The sequence below is a fragment of the Cnephaeus nilssonii genome (genome assembly GCF_951640355.1).
Source record: "Cnephaeus nilssonii genome assembly, chromosome: 14".
Classification (NCBI taxonomy): domain Eukaryota; kingdom Metazoa; phylum Chordata; class Mammalia; order Chiroptera; family Vespertilionidae; genus Cnephaeus; species Cnephaeus nilssonii.
Window position 1 is genome coordinate 17,394,893 of NC_137085.1, and position 24,061 is coordinate 17,418,953.

General features: G+C 41.7%; 1 protein-coding gene across 1 annotated transcript in view; it reads right to left on the bottom strand.

Moving 5' to 3' along the window:
* HSDL2 (hydroxysteroid dehydrogenase like 2) overlaps nt 1–24,061 on the bottom strand; it is a 45,619-nt gene that overhangs the window by 15,124 nt on the left and 6,434 nt on the right. The window contains exons 2-7 of the mRNA XM_079791058.1: nt 16,500–16,663; nt 14,620–14,718; nt 13,629–13,743; nt 10,063–10,166; nt 8,928–9,026; nt 1,403–1,597 (exon numbers count right to left, since the gene is read on the bottom strand). Of these exons, the coding sequence (XP_079647184.1) occupies nt 1,403–1,597; nt 8,928–9,026; nt 10,063–10,166; nt 13,629–13,743; nt 14,620–14,718; nt 16,500–16,663 (776 nt within the window). The remainder of the gene's footprint in view (nt 1–1,402; nt 1,598–8,927; nt 9,027–10,062; nt 10,167–13,628; nt 13,744–14,619; nt 14,719–16,499; nt 16,664–24,061) is intronic.

The following is a 24,061-nucleotide window of genomic DNA, read 5'->3' on the forward strand; positions in this document are numbered from 1 at the left end:
GCCACTTACTAGCTGTTACTCCTAGACAATGGCTTAATAATCTCTTTGGACCTGTTTTTCTACTGTAAATATTAACTACTGAATACAGTGATTGCAGCATATGCCAGGCACTGTGCCAAGAACATTATATATATTATTGCATTTTGTTCTTACCAAAACCCAGTGTGGAAGGTATCATTACAGTATTTTACCAGTAAGGAAAGTGAAGCTCAGAGAAAGTGGGTGACTCACCTAAAGTGCAGCTGAACTGGGATCTGAACCTGAGTTGTCTTTTCCCAAACTCCATGTTCTTACTCACTAAACAATATTGCTTCCTTCACAGGATTACTATGAGATTAGCTAGACAATGTATATAAAAGTGCTTTGTAAAACTGTGAAGAGCTATTTAATTCGATTCAGTTCAAACTGAAGAAACAGAGATGATACAAATATAAACATTCAACCTAATGAATAATATTTAAAATATACTTTAGCACAAATAAGCTAAATATAACATACACTGAGTGGCCAGATTATTGATCTCTGAACGCATAATAATCTGGCCACTCAGTGTATATCCTATATAATAAAAGGCTAATATGCAAATTGTCCCCTCAACCAGGAGTTCGACCAGCAGGCAGGCCGGCCAACCGCCCATGTCCCCTCCCCCTGGCCAGGCTGGCCAGACCCCACCCATCCACCCATTCACAAATTCATGCACCGGGCCTCTAATACACACACACACACACACACACACAAACACACTGAGTGGCCAGATTATTATGCGTTCAGAGATCATAATAATCTGGCCACTCAGTGTATATTAAATATGTCTATTATTTAGTACATGTTAATTTTATACATAAAGTAAAATGCATTATCATTACGATCATCATCTGCAATTTCAGAGAGGAAGAATGATTTGTGAACAAGGGGAGTGCTGAGAACTTTTCACATCACACCCTTGTACATGGGACAGACTCTGCTCACTCACCTTCACCATTTACCATTAAGCTACTCTAAGATATTGCACCTCAGAGATAAACTTTTAGAAAAAGCCCATAATTTTAAAAAGTTTTTGTGAAAAAAACCACTACTATATCTTCTGTTACCGTATCCTTGAATAAAAGCTTTACTCTGTGATTTTAAGACCAACTTTAAAAATAATTTTCATATTTGGTTTCAAGATTTGGAAATGGTTAATAGTTGATGTGACCTTTTGCATCTATATATCCCTTAACTCACTTCTATTTTTCCTTTCTTCTTTAAGATGTGTTGGTATGGGGTTTTCCCTTTATTGGGAAGACACCTTTTAAAAGAGCATATTAATTTTATAATCACAAAACCACACACACAAAAGAGATGTGTATTCCTTGCAGAAAATGTGGGTAAATGCATCACTATATTTAACAATAAGCATTACCTGGTTTAATTGCATAGACATCAAAATCTTTTATTCCTTCTTCTTTTAAGATATTTTCATCAATAATAAAGTTACCAGTAAAACTTTTAGGCTTTTTTAAAATGGAATACGCAGCATCTGCAATGATGTCAACTTTTCTACATTGGCTTTCAATACCGGATCCTCCCAGCATATCCATAGCAGCCGTGTGTATGGCTGTAGAGAAAACATACGCATCCATAACTCCAAATCAAACAGTATGACTATGGAAGCAACATCAAGATAGTTAATTTCTCAGGTGATGAAAATAAGGTACAGAGAGCTTGAAGCATTTGCTAAATGTTTTATTGGCATTAACTGGATAGAAAACCTATGTTCCTTGCTCTACACAACACTGCCTTATACACTGAGTGGCCAGATTATTATGATCTCTGGACGCATAATAATCTGGCCACTCAGTGTATATCCTATATAATAAAAGGCTAATATGCAAATTGTCCCCTCGTCCAGGAGTTCGACCAGCAGGCAGGCTGGCCGGCCAACCACCCATATCCATATCCCCTCCCCCTGGCCAGGCTGGCCGGATCCCACCCATGCATGAATTCATGCACCGAGCCTCTAATACACACACACACACACACACACACACACACACACACACACACACACACTGAGTGGCCAGATTATTATGCGTTCAGAGATCATAATAATCTGGCCACTCAGTGTATAGAACTTCATCATGAGACTCACAGCAAAATTCAATTAGACTTTTCTGATCCAGAATACTTAAGAATTTGCATACTATTCTTGAGAGTTAAGAAGCCAGTAAGGTATAACAGCAAGAGCACTGAGCTGTAAGGTGAGATTTTTATGCCAACTATGCTATTTTTGGCAAGCCACTACCATCTTTGGGCCTCAGTTTGTTGTTTCTAAATATGGAGCTCCTTTCTTAAGTCTATTGTCTCTCTTTTCTCTACTAGAATATGGAGACTTTGTTTTTTATTTTTCATCACTGTATGCCCAATGCCTAAAACAATGACAAACACACCATAAGCACTTAAGTACAAGTTAACAATAAGATCCACCACATAAAATTCAGTGATGATTTTTGGAAAGGAAAATAAGCAATATCTGTAATGAAAGCTGATAAACCTTGGGTCACAAGATTCCTAAAGGTGACCCTACAATTTGAATCTAATTAAGGAATAACTGGGAAAGCTTCAGATTGATTCTTCTGGTTACAGCTTGCTCAAAACAGACAGTAACAAGAGTCTTAAAATCAATGGAAGATTTCCTTTCACATAAATATATGCAGTACGTATCAGGTTTAAAACATCAGCATTGCCTTTGAGTCCTCCTTCTCTGGGAAAAGAGCTTATCTCACTTCTTTAACACCTGCTGGCCCCTACCAAGCACACACATATATTCTTTGGTGTATTCAATGAACCAAAGATATGACTTACAAAGTGTACCACTAAGGGAAAAAAACCTCCCAATTAAACTATGATATATCATCAATTGTAAGAGCATTCTAATATCAAAGATGTAAAAATGTAAAAGCCTGGGCATCTCAGAATGAATGAAATATGGTAAAAACTGCCATGAGAACAAGTTGGAAAGTAGGTCCTTTGGAAAAAACTAGTTTTTGTTTCTAGCACCAGAGAAGCCAGTTGCCACCTTGTCACATTGGCCTCCCTGGTTAGCTGAGTTCCCAAGTCCATCTGCAATGTGGTCCAGGTGATAAGAGGACTGCAGCTGCTGTGATACTTTTATCTTCCTCTCTGTGGTCAGCACCAAGATCAGTAGCTGCATTCCCAGACTCCTCACCCCAACCCACATGAAATCTATCCCAAGTGGACCTTCTTCTTCTACCACCGTTGTTCTGACCAGTCAAGAGGTAAGAAGCAGTAGACATTTTGAATAGCAGCCCTCATACCTCCTCTCCGCCCGCCCTTCATTTCAGCAGAAATTATGAAGTGGATTTTATAAAAAGAAAAAAATTGTATTTTTAAAAGTGACCTTGTTGTGGGCCTGAGATCCTCATGCTGTGAAACTAATAGAGGCCTGCTCACTGATCTCCTCTGGATGTGTTGAATTTGGTGTGGTCAAAGATCTAGACCCAGAAGGGCTCATGCAGCTGGTGTAGAGAAGGCACACCGAGCCAGAGAGGACAAACAGCGAGTGGACCAGGACACTGCTTTGGTTATCCTATCTAATAATAGAGTAACATGTAAATTACCATCACTCCGCTACGCCCACGATTGGGCGGCGGGAGGCTGGGGGGCGGGACTCAGGGTGGCCTATCCGGCCATTGAGAGGCACGGATCCGCTGCCACTGAGGGGGGCTACCCTGCTGTTGAGAGGCGCAGGGGGCGTGACTCCCGCCCCCTGTGCCTCTCAACAGCCAGATACGCGGCCGCTGAGGGGGCCTGCCGCGGACACCCAGCTGCGCCTCTCAACGGCAGGGTAGCCAGGTGTCCGCGGCAGCCCCCCTCAGCGGCCGTGGACCATCAAAAGCGTGGGAGCTGGGTGCCTGTCTGCTCCGGCACCAGCGGACAGGCACCCAGCTCCACCGCGAAAAGCGAAAGCGTGTAGGGGACCCTACACGTGCATGATTCAATCATGCACTGGGCCTCTAATTGATAATAAATGTTACGCTATATCCATTCCATTAAGTGCAGTAAATCTCCTTTTCCTTAAAGGGCAGTAATGTTGGGATATTATTCAGCTTCTAGCAGACATAGAAAGAGAGCCACTCTATACAGTCTAGGATGAGGAATCATATTTTTTTTAATCCTCACCCAAGGATATTTTTTCCATTGATTTTTACAGAGTGTGGAAGGGAGATGGAGAGACAGAGAGAAACACTGATGTGAGAGAGACACATTGATTGGTTGCCTCCTGCATGCCCCTGACCAGGGCCAGAAGCTTGCAACTGAGATACGTGCCCTTGACCATAATCAAACCTGGGACCCTTCAGTCCCCAGGCCGACACTATCCACTGAGCCAAACTGGCTAGGGCTATTTTTTTTTTTAATAGAGACCTAAAAAGTAGCCAGCACCTTGGACACACTCTAAAATCCATTTTCATTGCCTCAATTATAAACAACTAGTGGCCCAGTGCACAAAATTGGTGCACGAGGGATGGGGGTGAGGGTGTCCCTCAGCCCGGCCTGCACCCTCTCCAATCTGGGACCCCTCGGGATAACCGGCAGTCGGACATCCCTCTCACAATCCAGAACTGCTGGCTCCTAACCACTTGCCTACCTGCCTGATTGACCCTAACTTCTTCTGCCTTCCAGCATGATTGTCCCTAACTGCTCCGCTGCTGGCTTGATTGCCCCTAACCACCTCTGCCTAGGCCCCCCATCCGGGACCCAGGACTCCCTCCTCCAGCCAACCACAGGCACCCGGGATCCGGGCTTCCCTCTCTCTGGTCAGCCATAGGTGCCCAGGCTGGCTGCAGCCACAGGGGATGGTGGGCAGGTGGCTTCGCCTGGACTGTAGCCGCAAGTGCTGGCTCCTGGGACTGCGGGGTGGGCTGCTTCTCCATCTACCAGGCTATAGCCAGCCGCAGGTGCTGGTGCCTGGTTTCTCTGTCTCCCCCAGGACGTGGAGCAGGCGAACGAGAGGCTTCTCCATCTTCCCTGGGATGCAGTGTGGGCGACTTCTCCAGCTGGCTGTGGCCTGGGATCATGGGGCAGGCGGCTTCGTCTCCCGGGCCGCACCCAGTCTCAGGTGCTGGGGCCCGGTTTCTCCGTCTCCCCCAGGACGTGGGGCCGGTGGACGTGAGGCTTCTGCTGCTGTCTGCAGCCTGGGATCAGGGGGCAGGGGACTTCTTCGTCTCCCGGGCTGCAGCCAGCCTCAGGCGCTGGGGCCTGGTTTCTGTCCCCCGCAGGACGTGGGGCCGGTGGACGTGAGGCTTCTGCTGCTGTCTGCGGCCTGGGATCAGGGGGCAGGGGACTTCTTCGTCTCCCGGGCTGCAGCCAGCCTCAGGCGCTGGGGCCGGGTTTCTCTGTCTCCCCCAGGACATGGGGCAGGCGGACGTGAGGCTTCTGCTGCTGGCTGTGGCCTGGGATCACAGGGCAGGCAGCTTCTTCGTCTCCCAGGTTACAGCCAGCCTCAGGCGCTGGCACCCGACTTCTCCGACCCCCCCAGGCCCGGAGCGGTGGGGGGTGGGGGTAGCAGGGCTGCTGCCATGGTTTCAGGTTAATTTGCATACTCACTCTGATTGGCTGGTAGTGTAGTGGAGTGACAGTAATTTGCATGTTTCTCTTTTATTAGTGTAGATGCTGTATTCTAGCTAGCTTTCCTGGCTCCTCTCTCCAATCTTACAAGCCATCCTATATTCGGATGCCAAATTATACTTCTTAAACCTCATCAACAACCATATCACTCCACTGCTCCTGTTTTCCCACTGCTTATTATATCTCTCCTGCTTCTAAGATTCTAAAGTGGTTCTCTACTGAATATAGATTAAAATTCAAGCTCCTAAACTTGGCAATCAAGACCTGGGACCTAGTTCATCCATCTTCCCCCACCACCTCATACCCACTCAACATTCCATCTGAGCATTACAGTTGCTCAAGGTCTGTGGGAAATAAAAAGCCTACACCCTATCACACAGACACCAGATCAAACTCCTTGTAGTTCCACCAACACAGTATTTTCCCATACTACAGCCTTTCTTGTTCCCTCCTGGAACGGGTTCCCTCTGCCAGGAACACCTTGCCTCGTTCTCCTTACTAACTCCAACAGATTCTTGTCTGTTTTGTCCTATAATGTATGTTAAGCAACTAGAATAGATGCTCAATCAATATATGCTGGATAAATAAAATATAAAATTTTTACAGTTAGACAAGGCCTTTTCTAACTTTGTTACCCCTGGATCCCAAAAAACTAAAGATTCGGAGGGTAGAAGCAGGGAAGGAAGAACAAAGTGCGATGGCAACCAATTCTTTCATCTTTCACAATAAATAGTAAAACTAATTGAAGGTAAGGACTGCATCACATTCATCTTAGTACCTCCTAATACCTTGTACAGAGAAGACACTTAATAAATTATATGAATAATGAGTAAATAGTACAGAGCACTGTGCCTGGAATATAAAAATGTTTGGAAGATAAATGAATAGAAAGTTACATACCAGGAGTACAAAGAGGGAAAATATTATGTTAGGACTTTTGTCATCGTGGAGACCTTCCTTTCTAACGAACTACCTGAATCTCACTATCTTTTAACTTTAGTAATAGCAATGTTTGATGTGGGAGGAGGAGATTGAGAAGAAAAGGAAGTAGAAAGAGTCACAGTAAAGTGTAAACTTTTAAAGTCTTTGACTGTGATCCACAATAAGTAACACTTTTTACTGACATGACTAAGAATGTATAATATATACACATACAACTCACTAACGTATTTTATTCATATATAACATTTATATAGGAAACAAAAGTTTATGAAATAATACTGACCCTTACTATGTGCAGTACTGTCTAATATTTTCTATTTTATTCCATTAGAAATAAAACAAAACAAAAAATTCTGGCTGCTGCTTACTAAATCAATTTCACAATCCACTAAATTGATTTTATGCCTCACTAAGTAGATTTCATGATTCACCAATGAGTCTTGACATGTAGTTTGAAAAATGTTGTAGAAGCACTTTTTTTCACGCTCACCTTATACCCCATTGCAAAGAATATTACTTTCTAGAAAATCTTAAAAGGACTGTGTCTGACACAGAAACATAAGAGATACAAAGAAACAATAAAACATGATTCTGATCCCACAATGAGCTAGTAAGTAAAGGAGTCTTGGTCAAATTACAAAAGAAAGAAATTTTTAACAATTGATTCTTGGAGTCCTTAGAATAAAGATGGCGACTAGAGAGCTGGCTGAGAAAGCTTTATTTTCCTAAGTTACATCAGCAACGTGCCCCTGTGTTCCATAAATTCTTACCCATAGCACCTTGTTTCCTCAGCTTCAACACCATGGGCCATCAGACCCCTCCCAACTGGTTGGAGCTGAGGAAATCCCTTCACCCACTGCACAGCAGATGGGAAGCAAAGATGAAAAGAAATCCTTCATCTGTTCCTAAACTAGAATTCTGGGTATATTTTACACTGCCATATGTGGCAGTTCAGTTCAAGAGTACCTGTAAGGCTACAGTACTTCATAAAAATACTAGATTAAATGTGCTTTTAACAGTCAATTCCTACTGACCTAGTCATCTACTAGGTGAAAAGGCCAAAAAAGTATTCCAGTACCCTACAGTGTTCACCCCATGGTAACTGTCCAATAGATATTTGTGGAGTGATGGAAATAAATAAAACAATGCTGTACATAAATTCTAAAGCTGCATACAAAGTCCAGCCATATGTAGGTTCTTGTCACCTCAAGGTGGTCTAGGCACTCTGTGAGCTCAGAATTCATGTGAAAGTAACAGATAAATCGGTTTTTTATAGTGGAAAAAGACAAAGGTAGTAAGAATATAAGAAACTAAAGAAATATTTGTTGGGATGTATGAGGATAAAACAACAGCATGAGAATCTGCAGAATTTAGTAAGGTATCAAACATGAGGATGGAGAAAAGGTTAGGGAAGCACAGCTGGCTTCCTGTTGGCTGTAAATGAAACTCTTCAAGTGTCCCAATGTTCAATGTTTCCAGTATAGCGATCTGCTTCAGAGTCAGTCATATAGTCCAAGTGAAAGCTGGAAAATGTCTTATATGTACAATAAAGAGTTTAACTGGTTTCCCAACAGACAGACTGAGGTTACCTTTGACAATCTACTCACTCCTACCCCACCCTGCTCACCCAAGATGCATCTCAAGAGTGTCAAGAACAATAAATGGGTAGCTCAGTTGGTTAAAGCATTGTCCCAATATACCAAAGTTATGGGTTCAATCCCCAGTCAGGGCACAGACAAGAAGCAACTAATGAATGCATAACTAAGTGGAACAACAAATCAATGTTTCTTTTGCTCTCTCTCCCCCTTCCTCTCTTTCTCTGAAATCAATAAATAATTTTTTAAAAGAACAATAAATCCAGAACTGAAATATCATTGCTGTTATGAACACATAAACAACTGTTGGACATAGAAACCGGGACTCAAAAGAACTGTTGGCCCAGAAAGAAATTCACTATAGACTGATTCATTTGCCTCTCAGCATAACTATTATTGCTTGTCTCATTTTCGGTTCCTATAAGTGTATTCCTAGTATCACATGAGCTCACTCATCTAGGGGAAAAGATGAACAACATAGACTGAAGAACAAGAACAGCATTGATCAGACTGTCAGACCTCAGAGGGAAGGTAGGGGAGGGTGGGGACAAGGGAGATAGATCAACCAAAGGACTTGTGTGCTTGCATATGAGCCTAACCAGTGATCACGGACAACAGGGGGAGGGGGGCATGCGTATGGGGGGGTTTAGGAAGGGAATGGGGGGGGGAGGTTGATGACAAATATGTGATACCTTAATAAAGTAATTTTTTAAAAAAAGAACAATAAATGAGAATTAAGAAAATATTTTTTAAGTACAATACCTGTTTTAGGCCATAATGCGTTGACTGCAATTTCACCTTTAAATTCTTCTGCCATTCCAAGCACACACATAGACATACCATACTTAGCAATGGTATAAGCTGAAAGGAACCACGAGAAGTAATAGTTAATTAATAAATAAATTAATTCCTTTCTATTACTATATTTTCCTGATACATTTTTTAGAATTCTTTAATAATATAATAAATACAAAACATAGTTTTTAAAACATAACTCTTTAAAAAAAGTTTTTATGGAGGTATCTGAACAGGGAAGAGCTTCTTTATATGTTTCCATCCTAATAATTTATTAAAAGAAAAGACACAGTAATAAACTTTAATTTCCCTTAATATTATTGGAGTAAGTAACATTACTGTTTCTTAATCTGTTTTTTTTTTTGTAAAGAATGAAAGTGTTCATTTAAAGGGAAACTACTGCTAGTAAAATAATAACAACTAAAGGCTACAAACTTGTTTATTAACCTTGTCAATGAAAATAGAACTTCTTTTAGTTTGCTTTGTGAAATAAGGACTAAGTCTCTGATACAACTATTTTAAAGGAGGTACTTACACATAAATCTTGTTATTTAACACACCTTGAATCATTAGTTTGCTGTGGAAGGTAAAGTATTTCATGGATATTTTTAACTAACTTTATTGAAGAACTAGAGGCCTGATGCACAAAATTTGTGCAAGGGGCTTGGCCCCTGCCTGCCACAGCAGCCGCCTCTGCGGCTTCGTCCAGAAGATCATCCGGAAGGACATCTGGTCGAATTAGCATATTATGCTTTTATTATTATAGATAAGTTACATTCAATAAAACACAGTCATTGGGACTTGAGGGAGCTTTCTGGGATGATGGAAATGCATATCTTAATTTGGATGTTGGCTTTACAGGTGTATACATTTGTCAAAACTCATCAAACTGAACCATTAAGATCTGCGCATTTTAATGAATATATTTTATACCTAAATTCTATAATTACAGACAAAAGTTTAAGAATCTACTTTCCAAAATGCTACTGATTCTGCATAGAAAATGTAATGCTGAATGTATATGTAAATTGTGATTACATAATAGATGCACTGATTTAATGCAAAACAAATAAACAAACCATCCCCTCATCCTACCACCTACCACAGTGCTGTTTGAACCACAGTGGATTTAGGTTCAGTGGTGGGCTGAGATTGAGGATATGAGCAATTTTACTCTTTTTCAAATGAGGAATACATGCTTTAGACCTGAAAGCGAAAGAAAACACAAGCCAAATGAATAATTTTCTAACAACCATCCCACTTTTAAAAGTTTTATTTTAATCTACTTCTACAGAGAAACTGAATTTGTTCAGTAATCTATAGAGTACTTTTTAAAATATATATATATATATATATATATATATATATATATATATATATTATTGATTTTTTACAGAGAGGAAAAGAGAGGGAAAGAGTTAGAAACATTGATGAGAGATAAACATCAATCAGCTGCCTCCTGCAAACCCCCTACTGGGGATGTGCCCGCAACCAAGGTACATGCCCTTGACCAGACTCGAACCTGGGACCCTTGAGTCCACAGGTCGACGCTCTATCCACTGAGCCAAACCGGTTAGGGCTATAGAGCACTTTTGTTGTTTATTTTTACTCTTCTAGAATGAACATGGGAAAAGCAACTAATTTTTCAACCTTGAAACTTTGCTTAATGGCCTGACAAAATAATCTACTTGATGATGATAATAAAATCCTTGGGCACATTAGCCTTAAATCCAACTGAGGTTATCCTCAACTACATCCTTCAAAATTCTCCCTCCCCAACACACACTTCTCCCTCCCCAACACACACACACACACACACACACACACACACACACACACACACTTTTCAGTAACAGTCAATGTAATTGTCAGCAAGCACAGCTTGTACTGTGCAAAGAACATGGGTATTCCAGTCAGACACACCTCGGTTCAAATCCTCCTTCTGCCCCTTCCTTGTGTGATCCTGGGGAAAATATATAGCATTCTACTTCTCAGTTTTCTCATTGGTAAATGTTGGTAATGCCTGCTACCATCTAGGGTTGACCAAGGGATTAAAATGAGATGATATATATGAGATATTTAAAACAGTACATATGCTAAACCCATGAAATAAACTACTGCTATTATTACTATTATATAGGTTGACTTATTTCATCTTTAGTAGATGTGATATTCCTACTATGCTGGAATTGTAATTTAATAACATAACTCCCAATATATTTCCAAAGTTAATTTGCACCAGTATGCAATGCAATATGCCTTTGGGAGCAATATTAAGTTTTCGGGTTTTTTAAATACTGTTTATAAAGGTAGGCAATTTATTTTACAGGAACTCAAGTCCAATATTTTAAAAATTTTCATTATTAAGCTATAACATGTTAAATATTGTAGCTTAATAATTTTATAGCTTTTCATTTTATTTCACATTCAATAACTTCTAGAACTTTGAACTTGTCCACTCTTCTTTCAAGTCAGTTTTCTTACTACAATACTAGAGGACCGATGCACAAAATTTGTGCAAGGGGCTCAGCCCTCGCAGCCTCGGGGGCTTGCCTCAGCCCTTGCAGCCCTGGCTTCATCCAGAAGAGCTTGGCTGTTTGGCTGTCTGGTCTAATTAGCATATTACGCTTTTATTATTATAGATTCTTGGAACCATCATCAATGTCTTTTCAAGTTTATAAACCAATTACAATCAATATCACTAATGGATTTTTATATATATTATTCCTTTCCAAAGGTGCTTCACTTTTATGGGGGTGAGGTGGGGAGGGGCAACCAATATTAGAGCTGACAGTGATTAAAACAGTGAACTGCACCTCAAAACATCAATAGGAAACAAACTAAACCTAATCCAGGCATAAGACCATATTTCACATTCAAAGGAATGTAGTTTAGGCCATCATTTTCATTTTTAGAAAATGACCTCAGAATAGATAAGGGTCCAAATTGTTCTTGCCAAATGGGTTTCCAAAGACATAATTTCACAAGGAATGAACAATGAGAACCATGCATTTGTGTTTACATAAGTCATAATGTCAACTAAAAAAGCCAAGCCTTTGACCCATTCTTTGTTTGGGAACTGAACTGGGAATTCTCTCTTAAGTGGCAAAGAGAGTCAATTTCCTCAACAATACACTAGCCACACAATCTTGCCATACAGTAGATGATCATGTTTGTATTCAACATGAGTAAAGCACTGATCTGTCTGTGTTTCAAATCATAGAGGTGTATTTAGTACTTAGACTTCATGACATAGTCCATTTTTACTTTTTAGCAAGACACTTTTGTGTCTTTGTATCTAGTGAACAATACAATGAACAAACTTAATTTCTGCACCTCTGTGGAACATTTCTACAGTAAGTAAGTTTTTTTAAAATATATATTTTTATTGATTTCAGAGAGGAAGGGAGAGGGAGAGAGAGATAGAAACATCAATGATGAGAGAGAATCATCAATTGGCTGCCTCTTGCATGCCCCACACTGGGGATCAAGCCCTGGGCATGTGCCCTGACCGGGACTCGAAACATGACCTCCTCTGGTTCACAGGTCTACGCTCAATCACTGAACCACACCAGCTGGGCATCATTGATGTTTTTCTCTCTCTCTTCCTCTCTGAAATCAATAAAAATATATTTGAAAATAAATAAATAAATAATGTGATTCATAATGAGCTTCCTGTTATTTATATAACTAAAACCCAAGTGTTTTTCAAAGGAAGGAGAGACTCTTGCTGGCTTGAGTAATTAGAAGACTTGGTATGCACATATATGGTGTTCCCATAAAATATATTCACACACTTTGAATAATTATAAAGGCAGTGTTTATTAAAATATATTTCATTTTCAAAATTAAGCTAACAGCTACTAAAGTGTGTATATATATTTGGGGGATACCCTGTATGTCTTTCTTCATACAAATGTTTGAAAATACATGAGCTATACTTTAGTATTTATTAGATTTACAGAAAAAAAAAAAGGATCTCTGAATAAAACAATTTATTTAAAATACTATCTACTAACTTAGAGCACTTTTAGGCCTTTTGACTGGATTTTAAACTGTATTGCCAATCTGTTTCAAATCTGTTTACTACTATCTTTTGAGAAAACATTACAACATTTTCCCCAACAATTCTTTTTTTTTTCTTTCTAAACAAAGTATTTTTGTAAATTGAGATGAGTTGTTTTTTTTAAACATATTTTTATTGATTTCAGAGAGGAAGGGAGAGGTAGAGAGAGAGAGAAACATCAATGATGAGAAAGAATCATTGATTGGCCGAAACCGGTTTGGCTCAGTGGATAGAGCGTCGGCCTACGGACTGAAAGGTCCCAGGTTCGATTCCGGTCAAGGGCATGTACCTTGGTTGCGGGCACATCCCCAGTTGGGGGTGTGCAAGAGGCAGCTGATCGATGTTTCTCTCTCATCGATGTTTCTAACGCTCTATCCCTCTCTCTTCCTCTCTGTAAAAAATCAATAAAATATATTTTTAAAAAAATAAAAAAAGAATCATTGATTGGCTGCCTTCTGCACACCCCCTATTGGGGATCAAGCCCACAACCCAAGCATGTGCCCTTGACCGGAATCGAACCGAGGACCCTTCAGTCCGCAGGCTGACGCTCTATCCACTGAGCCAAATCGGCTAGGGCTCTCCCTGACAATTCTTTAACTTACGTAAGGTAGGTGCCTCTGGTGTTGACATTCATCATCAAATCCACTCTCTTCGTAGGTGTTTCCAATGTGTTGGTCAAGCTAATAGCACTGGCATTATTCACCAAGACATCAATTCCTGTTTTCAAATAATCAACTTCCTATTAATGAAATTTAAACTTAATAACAAAAAGAAATAAAAACATTTACTCTGTGTAGTTGAACCTAAGTTGGTTCACAAATACTTCTTTTAGATAAACTGACTAATCAATACACCAATATAAAACTAAGTAGCTGTGTCAAAATACCCAAATGATTTTCTCTAGCACAATGGAGACAGACCATCACCAGAGCTCCATGTGAAACTACAAGGAGGCTTAGTCCTTGGTGGTTTGTAGCTTCCATTTTTATCTGTCCTCTTATGTCCTGGGCATCCCTCCTTGCCTCCAAGAACTTAAGATTAACGTGTTTAAAATTTTCCCTCTTCTCTAGCATCTTTCCAAAGGCTGTCCTCCTTCCAAGCACACAGATCTCCCTCCCTTCTAAGGCCCTTTCTGGTCCTGGGGACTGGGACCAGAGTTTGGGTTCCAGGCAAATCATCCAAGATCAAGTGTGTTTTGGTAACTCATTTATAAAATAAAATGAATCTAGAATAATGATTATTGCTGCACCTTGTATCCAGTCTTCCATGCCCAGCCACTGCATATGTAACATATGGTTATAGTAATTGAAGAGAGGCAAGAGGATGGAATGGGATCTAAGGAACTACGTTTGGTTAGATGTATGTTATTGTCAAGATCCTAACCTTATATTGGATGGTAAATGTGTTATATTATCAAAATAATTCTTGCCAAATAAAAAAAAACCCTCATTAGAAGGTTTTAAGCTACATTTCTATATAAACAATACTCATTTTTGGTTATACTCCAAAGACTCAAAAATTTTTTTAATTGAAGTTATAGTTACACCTATACTTTATCAATATTCAGTAATTATATCAGAATTACGGCACTACCTCCAAATTTCTCAACTGCTTTCTCCACTGCATTACTGATTTGCTGTTCGTCTCTCACATCAACAATACATGGCAAGGCCTTTCCTCCAGCGGCTTCAACTATGAAGAATAAAGAAACAAAAAGAGCATTAAAGCATGTAAATATTAAACCTTTCATCCTGATATGAGTCAAAAGAAATAAGTACCCCATTTTCAGAAGATCAATATAAATAACTATGTCTTATAACCACTACAGTAGGACAGATTGTCTAACCCATATCCAGCCTCAAACTAGATAGACTAGTTCCATTAAAAAACAAAGAGGAATTTTAAAATTCTATTAAAAAGCTAAAAAAGGAAGGTAATCTTAAAAAACTATTATGAGCCCTGGCCAGTTTGGCTCAATGGTTGAGCATCAGCCTGAGGACTAAATGGTCGTGGGCTCAATTCCCAGTCAAGGCACCAAGGGCATGTACCTCAGCTGTGAGTCTGATCCCCATCTCTGGTCGGGGCTCATGCGGGAGGCAACCAGTCGATGTGTCTCTCACAATGTTTCTCTTTCTCTCCCTCCCTTCCACTCTCTCTCTAGGGATCAATGGAGAAAATATCCTTGAGTGAGGATTTAAAAAAAAAAAAACCATTATGAAAATTTTCAAAAAATATAAAGAACAGTATAATAAACTACCATGGATCTATCACCTATCTATCTATATAAAAGCCTAAGTGACCGTCCAACCATCCGACCAGTAGCTATGACACACACTGACCACCAAGGGGCAGACACTCAACGCAGGAGCTGCTGAGCTGTGGGGACTTGGCAGCTGTGGTTCTCAGGTGATGCACCTGGAACCAGAGAGGAGGGAGCCCCATTCCAGAGTGTGTCACCCGAGAACTGTCATCTCGCAATCCGGGACCCCTTGGGGGATGCCGGAGAGCCAGTTTCAGCCTGATCCCCACAGGCCAGGCTGAGGGACCCCACCGGTGCACGAACCCGTGCACTGCGCCTCTAGTCTTCAATGATTGTTAATATTTAGCCAGTACAATTTATCTACATCCAAACTCATTTTGTTTTTTGCTGGTGTATTTTTTTTTTTTCTCCTCACTCAAAGATATTTTTCCATTGATTTTTAGGGAGGGTGGGAGAGAGAGGGAAAGACATAGAGAAACATCAATGTGAGAGAAACACATTAATTGGTTGCCTTCTGCACATGCCCTGACCAGGGCCTAGGCCAGGGAGGAGCCTGCAACTGAGGTACGTGCCCTTGACCTTGATTGAACCCGGGAACTTTCAGGTCCATAGGCCGACACTTTATGCACTGAGCCAAACCAGCTAGGGCTGCTGGTATATTTTAAAACAAATCCCAGACATCACTTCATTCATCAATATTTGATACGTATTCTCTTAACATAACCACAGTGCTATTAAAATAACTAACAAAACCAACAACCTCAGGTGAAGTTGAATTTTTAAGCTCTCCCTCCTGGCACTGTGCCTGGCACAATGCCTTGAATATAAGCACTCGGTAATTATTTGTGGACTGAAAGTGTCATAATAATGACCTGAAAATGGTGCAGAAAATAAATAACATGGAGAGTTTTTTCAAAGTGTTCACATCATCCACCTCTCAAATTCTCTGTTTCCACTCTCCCATTCTCCACTCAGATCCAAGAACAACTGCCCTCATGAGACACAATTTTTAGTGGGAGTCTCTCATATCACTCAAAGTGTTAGAGGAGAAAAACAGTTCCCAACCACTGCTCTAAGGTGACAAAATACTTTTAAGCAGATAAACTTATTTTTAGGGTAGCTTTCAAAGAGCTATAATTAAATGCTCCAGTAAATTATCTATATATTGCAACCATGATGAGGATATTTCATGAAATGGCACTGTCACACTCACTTTCTTCAGCAGCAGTATAGATTGTGCCTGGAAGTTTGGGGTGTGCTTGAGTGGTCTTCGCAGCAATAACAATATTTGCTCCGTCCTTTGCTGCTTTCAATGCAATAGCTTTGCCAATACCACGGCTTGCACCTGTGATAAAAACTGTACATCCTGCCAGCTTCCTACAACAGAACAAATGTGACTTTATTAGAAACCTCAATGCTTTATTTACTTACCAGTATGAAGAACGTATATCCTCTCTAATAAAATGGTAATATGCAAATTAACCATCACTCCGCTACATAAGCCACACCCACCAGCCAAAGCCACGCCCACCAGCCAATCAGGGCGAGTATGCAAATTAACCCCAATCCAAGATGGCTACAGCCACAGAGAGCAAGGTTTCCCAGGTAACAGAGCAAGCCAAGCTTTCCATAGCTGTTGCAGGCCTAAGCCTCCACTCAAGCTACAAAGTTTCAGTTATAGAAGGTAAACAAATTGAAACAAATGGCGGCAGAATGGAGCTTGAGAGAGCAGGCCAGGGTTGCCGGCGGCAACAGGGGAAGCAAAGCTTTCCGCACACCCTGGCCGGGCCCACCCGCTTAAGGCTACAAAGTTTCAATTGTAGAAGGTGAATTAACTGCCACAGAAATGGCTGCCGCCCCGGAGGGAGCAGCAGGCTTGGCTCCGCTCCAGGCTACAAAGTTTCAATTGTAGAAGGAAAATAAATTCCAGATACCAGGGTCTCCGCTTGGGTAGCCAGGGGGCGTGACCGGCCTGCAAACCACCACAGGCCCCTCGCTCAGGCCGCCACACGCCCCAAGGGAACCCCACCCTGATCTAGGACACCCTTCAGGGCAAACCAGCTGGCCCACACCTGTGCACCAGGCCTCTATCCTATCTAATAAAAGAGTAATATACAGATTGATCATCACTGCAACACACAATATAGCTGCCCCCATGTGGTAAAAGATCCTGCCCTCATGTGGACACAAGATGGCCAGCAGGAGAGGGCAGTTAGGAGGCACCCGGCCTGAAAGGGAGGGCAGTTGGAGGTGATCAACCCTGCAGGAGAGGGCAGTTAGGGGTGACCAGGCGGCAGAGGAGAGAAGCTGGGGGCAAACAGGCTGGCAGGGGAGCAGTTAAGCATCAACCAGGCTGGCAGCGGAGTGGTTAGGGGGTGATCAGGCTGGCAGGCAGAAGCGGTTAGGCGCAATCAGGAAGGCAGGCAGGCAAGCAGTTGGGAGCCAGCAGTCCTGGACTGTGAGAGGGATGTCCGACTGCCCGTTTAGGCCCGATCCTGTTGGGATCGGGCCTAAACGGGCAGTCGGACATCCCTCCAGGAGTCCCAGATTGGAGAGGGTACAGGCTGGGCTGAGGGACAACCCCCTGCCGTGCACGAATTTCGTGCACCGGGCTTCTAGTATATATATATATATATATATATATATATTAGTAGCCCATTTGCAGGAAGAATCATGCAAGCAGCCGCTGCGGCCAATGCCACCGCCACCGCCGTTGCAGCCGCCGCCATTGCGGCCGCCGCGCCTGCACCCTCGGGCCTCTGCCGCCCACCCTGCTCAGCCCTGCTCCGCCCTGCTCCGCCCCGCTCTACCCCTCCCGGGCTTTCCCTCTGGCAGCCACCTTGCTTTCCGCTTTTCCTCCCTCTTCCTTCTAAGTTGTCTTCAGTCTTCACTCCTCCCTCCCTCAGCATACGCAAATTAACCGCCATCTTTGTTGGGTAATTTGCATACTCGCCCTGATTGGCTGGTGGGCGTGGCTTGGGCTGGTGGGCATGGCTTGGGCATAGCAAAGGTGCAGTCAATTTGCATATTACTATTTTATTAGGTAGGATATATATATATATATATATATATATATATATATATATATATATATATATATATCCTATAAAATAAAAGGCTAATATGCAAATTGACCCTAATGGCAGAATGACTGGAAACAACTGGTCGCTATGATGTGCACTGACCACCAGGGGGCAGAAGCTTAATGCAGGAGCTGCCCCCTCGTGGTCAGTGCGCTCCCACAGGGGAGGCTCCACTCAGCCACAAGCCGGGCTAACAGCAGTGGCAGGATCCTCTTCCACCTCCTCAGCAGCACTAAGGATGTCCGACTGCAGCTTAGGCCCGCTGAGGGCTCCCAGGCTGTCAGAGGGATGTCTGACTGCCAGGTTAGGCCCGTTTCCCCAGGGAGCAGCCTAAGCCGCCAGGTGGACATCCCCCAAGGGGTCCGGATTGCAAGAGGGTGCAGGCTGGGCTGAGGAACCCCCCCCCCTCCGCCGCCCGAGTGCACGAATTTTCGTGCACCAGGCCTCTAGTATATATATATATATATTTATAATGTTTCCTCCTCTGTGAAACTTTCTCTAAACCCTCCTCCCTCGCCATCTGATTAGCTAATAACTACTGTACTCGCATTGCACAGCAATTTATAAATTATTTATTACAACTTTAGTTGGCCAGTCTTGCAGTGATTTGGCAAACAAAATCTGCTCAAATGAAAAATAAGTCTTAAAGAGAAACAACGAGTTAAAAAAATACATAAATATGTATTTTTCTCCCACAGAGAAGTGTTAACAAAGCTTATAAATGAGTGGTGGGGTTATGAATAAATTTTATTATATTCTTTGGGATTTTTCATATTGCCTACATACCACTTAAAAGAAATGACCTAAAAGCAAATAATTGTTCAATGGATGCCCATCTTTGTTCATAATAGCCAGAATGGAAACACTGTAAATGTCCATCAACAAATGAATGGATAAATAAAATATGGTATATCCATACAGTGGAATATATTCAGCAATAAAAATGAATGAGGTACTGATCCAAGCTGTAACATGGAAGAACTTTGAAAATATTATGCTAACTGAAAAAAAGCCAGTTATGAAGGACCATGTGTTGGGTGATTCCATTTATATGACACTAGAGGCCCAGTGCACAAAATTGTGCACTCAGGGGACGGGGAGGAAGGGGTGGCCTCAGCCTGCCCTGCGCCCTCTTGCAGCCCGGGAGCCCTTGGGTGATGACAGACTGACGGCTTAAGCCCGCTCCCCCGCTCATCCTTAGTGCTGCCACGGAGGCGGGAGAGGCTCCACCACCGCCGCTGCACTCGCCAGCTGTGAGCCTGGCTCGGGGCTTCTGGTTGAGTGGTGCTCCCCCTGTGGGAGCGCACTGACCACCAGGGGGCAGCTCCTGCATTGAGCATCTGCCCCCTGGTGGTTAGTGCGTGTCATAGCGACCAGTCGTTCCACCATTTGGTCAATTTGCATATTAGCCTTTTATTATATAGGATATCCAGAATCGACAAATCTACAGAGAAACAAAAATTAGTGGTTGCCTAGAGCTGGGGGGTGGGGAAGTTGGGGATTGATAGCTGAGAGGTGTGGGTTTTCTTTTAGGGGTGATAAAAAAGATTTTAAAATTGATTGTGGTGATGGCTACACAACTCGGTGAATATACTAAGTCATCAAATTGTGTATTTTTAAAAAATACTTTTATTGATTTCAGAGAGGAAGGGAGAGGAGAGAAACAGCAATGATGAGAGAGAATCATTGATTGTCTGCCTCCTGCATTCCCCACACTGGGGATCAAGCCAGCAAGCCTGACGTGCCCTGACCAGGAATCAAATCATGACCTCCTGATTCATGGGTCAATGCTCAACCATTGAGTCACACTGGCTGGGCTGAATTGTATATTTTAAGTGAGTGAATTGTGTGGTATGTGAATTACATCTCAATAAAGCTGTTAAACATACAAACTTAGAAAACTGGCAAAGAGCTCAAGGTATTGATCAAAAGATTCTCTAATCCAAATGTACTGAGGAAAGTTATCTGAGCCTATTCACTTTTTACATTCATCCACCCTAACTTTAAACATTGTACTTACTCAGTTATTAGGTGAGAAGAAAAATAAAGTCAGATAACAGGGAAGGAAACCCACTTTCTCATTTACTTTCTAAAGGTAAATAAGGATTTTTAAGAAAAATAAAGAGAGGACAGCAAAAGCGACAACAATGACAAAGAAAAGGGGACAGTAACCAGAGAGAGGAGTAATATATAAGCAGGCATGTTAACAAAAGAACATAAGGATCTTGCCAAGATCTGGAGGAGTGACCAGAGATGGTGTGAGAAGGGTTTAACCAGGAAGGGGAGTGGAGCAGTGAGGAAGAAACAGAGAGGTGGCAAACTATTTTTAGTGAAGTATAGAAACATACAAAAAAGCATATAAACCAAAGTATATAGTTTAAAGAACAAAATAAAATGAATACCAAGAAACAAAAACAGAACATTACTAATACCCCAGAAACTGCCTGTCTATTCCTAACTCTATCCTTCTCCTTCCTCCCCCACCTATTAAAATAGTAACAACTATTTTACTTTTTACATTTTAAAAGAACAGTTGACATACAATATTATATTAGTTTCAGGTGTACAATATAATGATTTGACATTTATATAGCTTACTAGAGGCCCAGTGCATGAAAATTCATGCACTGGACGGGAGGGTCCCTCAGCCTGGCCTGCCCCCTCTCACAGTCTGGGAGACCTCAGGGGTAGGAGGCGACCCGGCAATCAGGGGAAGGCAACGCCCCCATCACACCTCTGCTGCTGCCACTGCCAGCAGCGCAAGCCTCAGCCAGCCCTGGTTACCTGAGCCTCGGGTGGCTCTGGGCAGCTGGGCAGCCGACATCCGAGGCTTGCCTGCACCTCGGGCCGGCCCTGGGCAGCTGGGGGGCTGAGGGGACTGGGGGACTCTGGAGGCAGGACCTTCCTGGTGGTGGGCCCAGCCGTGGGGACTGGGCGCCACCATCTTGTGGCTGGGGGCACTGCCATCTTTGAGGGCGTGGCAGTCAATTAGCATATTCCCTCCTTATTGGCTCTGGGTGCCACCATCTTTGTGAGGGTGTGACAGTGATTAGCATATTCCCTCTTTATTAGATAGGATGACCATGGTAAGTCTGGTAACCATCTGTCATCATATAAAGTAATATTATTGACTACATCCCCTATGCTGTACATTATATCCCTATGATTTACTTACAAGTTTGTACTTTTTAATCCCCTTCATCTTTTTTGCCCATTCCCCCATACTCCTCCTCTCTGGCAACCTCAGTTTGTTCTATGTATCTATAAGTCTGTTTCTTTTTTGTTGTGTTTGTTTCTTGCATTCCACATATAAATTAAATCAGGCAGCATTTTTCTTTCTCTGGGTTACTGCACTTAGCACACTTAGCATAATACTCCCTAGGCCCAGCCATGCTGTCACAAATGTTAAGATTTCATTATTTTTAAAAATATATATTTTATTAATTTTTTTTACAGAGAGGAAGGGAGAGGGATAGAGAGTTAGAAACACTGATGAGAGAGAAACATCAATCAGCTGCCTCCTGCACACCTCCTACTGGGGATGTGCCCGCAACCAAGTACATGGCCTTGACCAGAATTGAACCTGAGACCTTTCAGTCCACAGGCTGACGCTCTATCCACTGAGCCAAACCGGTTAGGGCAAGATTTCATTATTTTTGTGGCTGAATAATATTCCATTGTATATTTTCTTTATCTATTTATCTTTTGATGGACACCTAGGGTGTTTCCATATCTTACCTATTGTAAAAAATGCTGCAATAAACACAGGGGTGCATATATCTTTTTAAATTAGTGTTTTCATTTTCTTTGAATATATACCCAGAAGTGGTATTGCTGGATCCTATGGTAATTCTATTTTCAATTTTTTGAGGAACCTCCATACTGTTTTTCATAGAGACTGCACCAACTTACAACCCCACCAACAGTGCACAAGGGTTCTCTTTTCTCTACATGCCTGCCAATACTTGGTATATGTTGCTTTTTGGATAACAGCCATTCTGACAGGTGTGAGATGATATTTCATTGTGGTTTTGATTTGCATTTCCATTTGCATGTCTTCTTTGAAGAAATATTTATTCAGTTTCTCTGCCCATTTTTTAATTGAGTTTTTGGTGTGTGTTTTTTTATGTTTGTTGAGTTGTATGAGTTCTTTATATTTTGGATATTAACCCCTTATCGAGTATATCATTTGCAAATATCTTCTCCCATTTGGTAGGATACCTTTTTGGTTTTTTTTATTGGTTTCAAAGCAAAAATAAACAAATGGGACATCAAATTAAAAAGGTTTTGCACACAAAGTAACAACTACTTTAAATATTACTCATTCCCATAAGGCCGGTGTGGATCAGTGGTTGAGCATTGACCTATGAACCAGGAGGTCATGGTTCAATTCTCGGTCAGGGCACATGCCTGGGTTGTGGGCTCAATCTCCAGTAGGAGGCGTGCAGGAGGCAGATGATCAATGATTCTCTGTCATCATTGATGTTTCTATCTCTCCCTCCCTCTCCCTTCCTTTCTCTAAAAATAATAAAATATAATTTAAAAAATAAATATTACTCATTTCCTTGGTTTCTTTATTATTCCCAATACCCTACATATCCACGTCTAAGCCAGGGCCAAATCTGTCCATTCATCTGTTAGTGTTTTTACTGATGAACATTTATGCTCAATTTGATTCTAGAGAACACTTAATTTGAACTCCAATTAGGTGAAATAGTACCTCTCTGTTATGGATTGAATTATATCTATCAAAAGGATATGTTCAAGTTCTAACCTCCAATATGTCAGAATGTGACCTTATTTGGAAAGAGTTATTACAGATGTAATTATTATACATGCAGATGTAATCAGATTAGATGAGATCATATTAAAATAGGGTAGTCCCTTCATCCAATATGACTGGTGCCTTTTTAAAAAAATCCTCACCTGAGGATATTTTTTTAGAGACAGTGAAAGGGACAGAGGGTGGAGGGAGGCAGGAAGAGAGAGGGAGAGAGAGAGAGAGAGACATATTGATTGCCTCCCACATGTGCCTCAACTGGGGCTGGGGACTGAGCCTGCAACCCAGGTATGTGCCCTTGACTGGAAATCAAATTCATGACCCTTCTATGTGCGGACCGACATTGTAACCACTTAGCCACACCAGCCATGGCATGACTGGTATCTTTAAAAGAGGAAGGAAAATTATGCGGACAGACACAGGAAGAGTATCATGTGATTACAGCTGCAAGCTAAGAATGCCAAGGATTGCCAGCAGCTAGGAAGAGGCAAGGAAGGGTTCTATCCAAAATTTCAGAGGATTTAGGGCCCTGCTGATTATTTGATTTCAGACTTCTGGCCTCCAGAATTGTGAATTCATTTCTATTTTAAGCCACTCAGAGTACTTTGTGGTACTTTGTTATGGCAGTCCTATGAACCTACTACACTCTCTCCTTCTCTCCAAAAAGTTTCATTCCTCTTATTAGTAGAATCTGTATTACCAAAAAAAAAAAAAGTACTCAATTATTTTGAATTTTACCAATAAAAATATTATGGAAATTGTTTTTCTTGTGATATATATACATTTTATACCCCCTCCCATGCATGAATTTCGTGTACCGGGCCTCTAGTTACTAAATAATAGAGACCGTTTGAGAAAGGATCTGCAGGGTGAGGCCATTTAGGACATTTCAGCCTCAGCCAAGGACCCAGC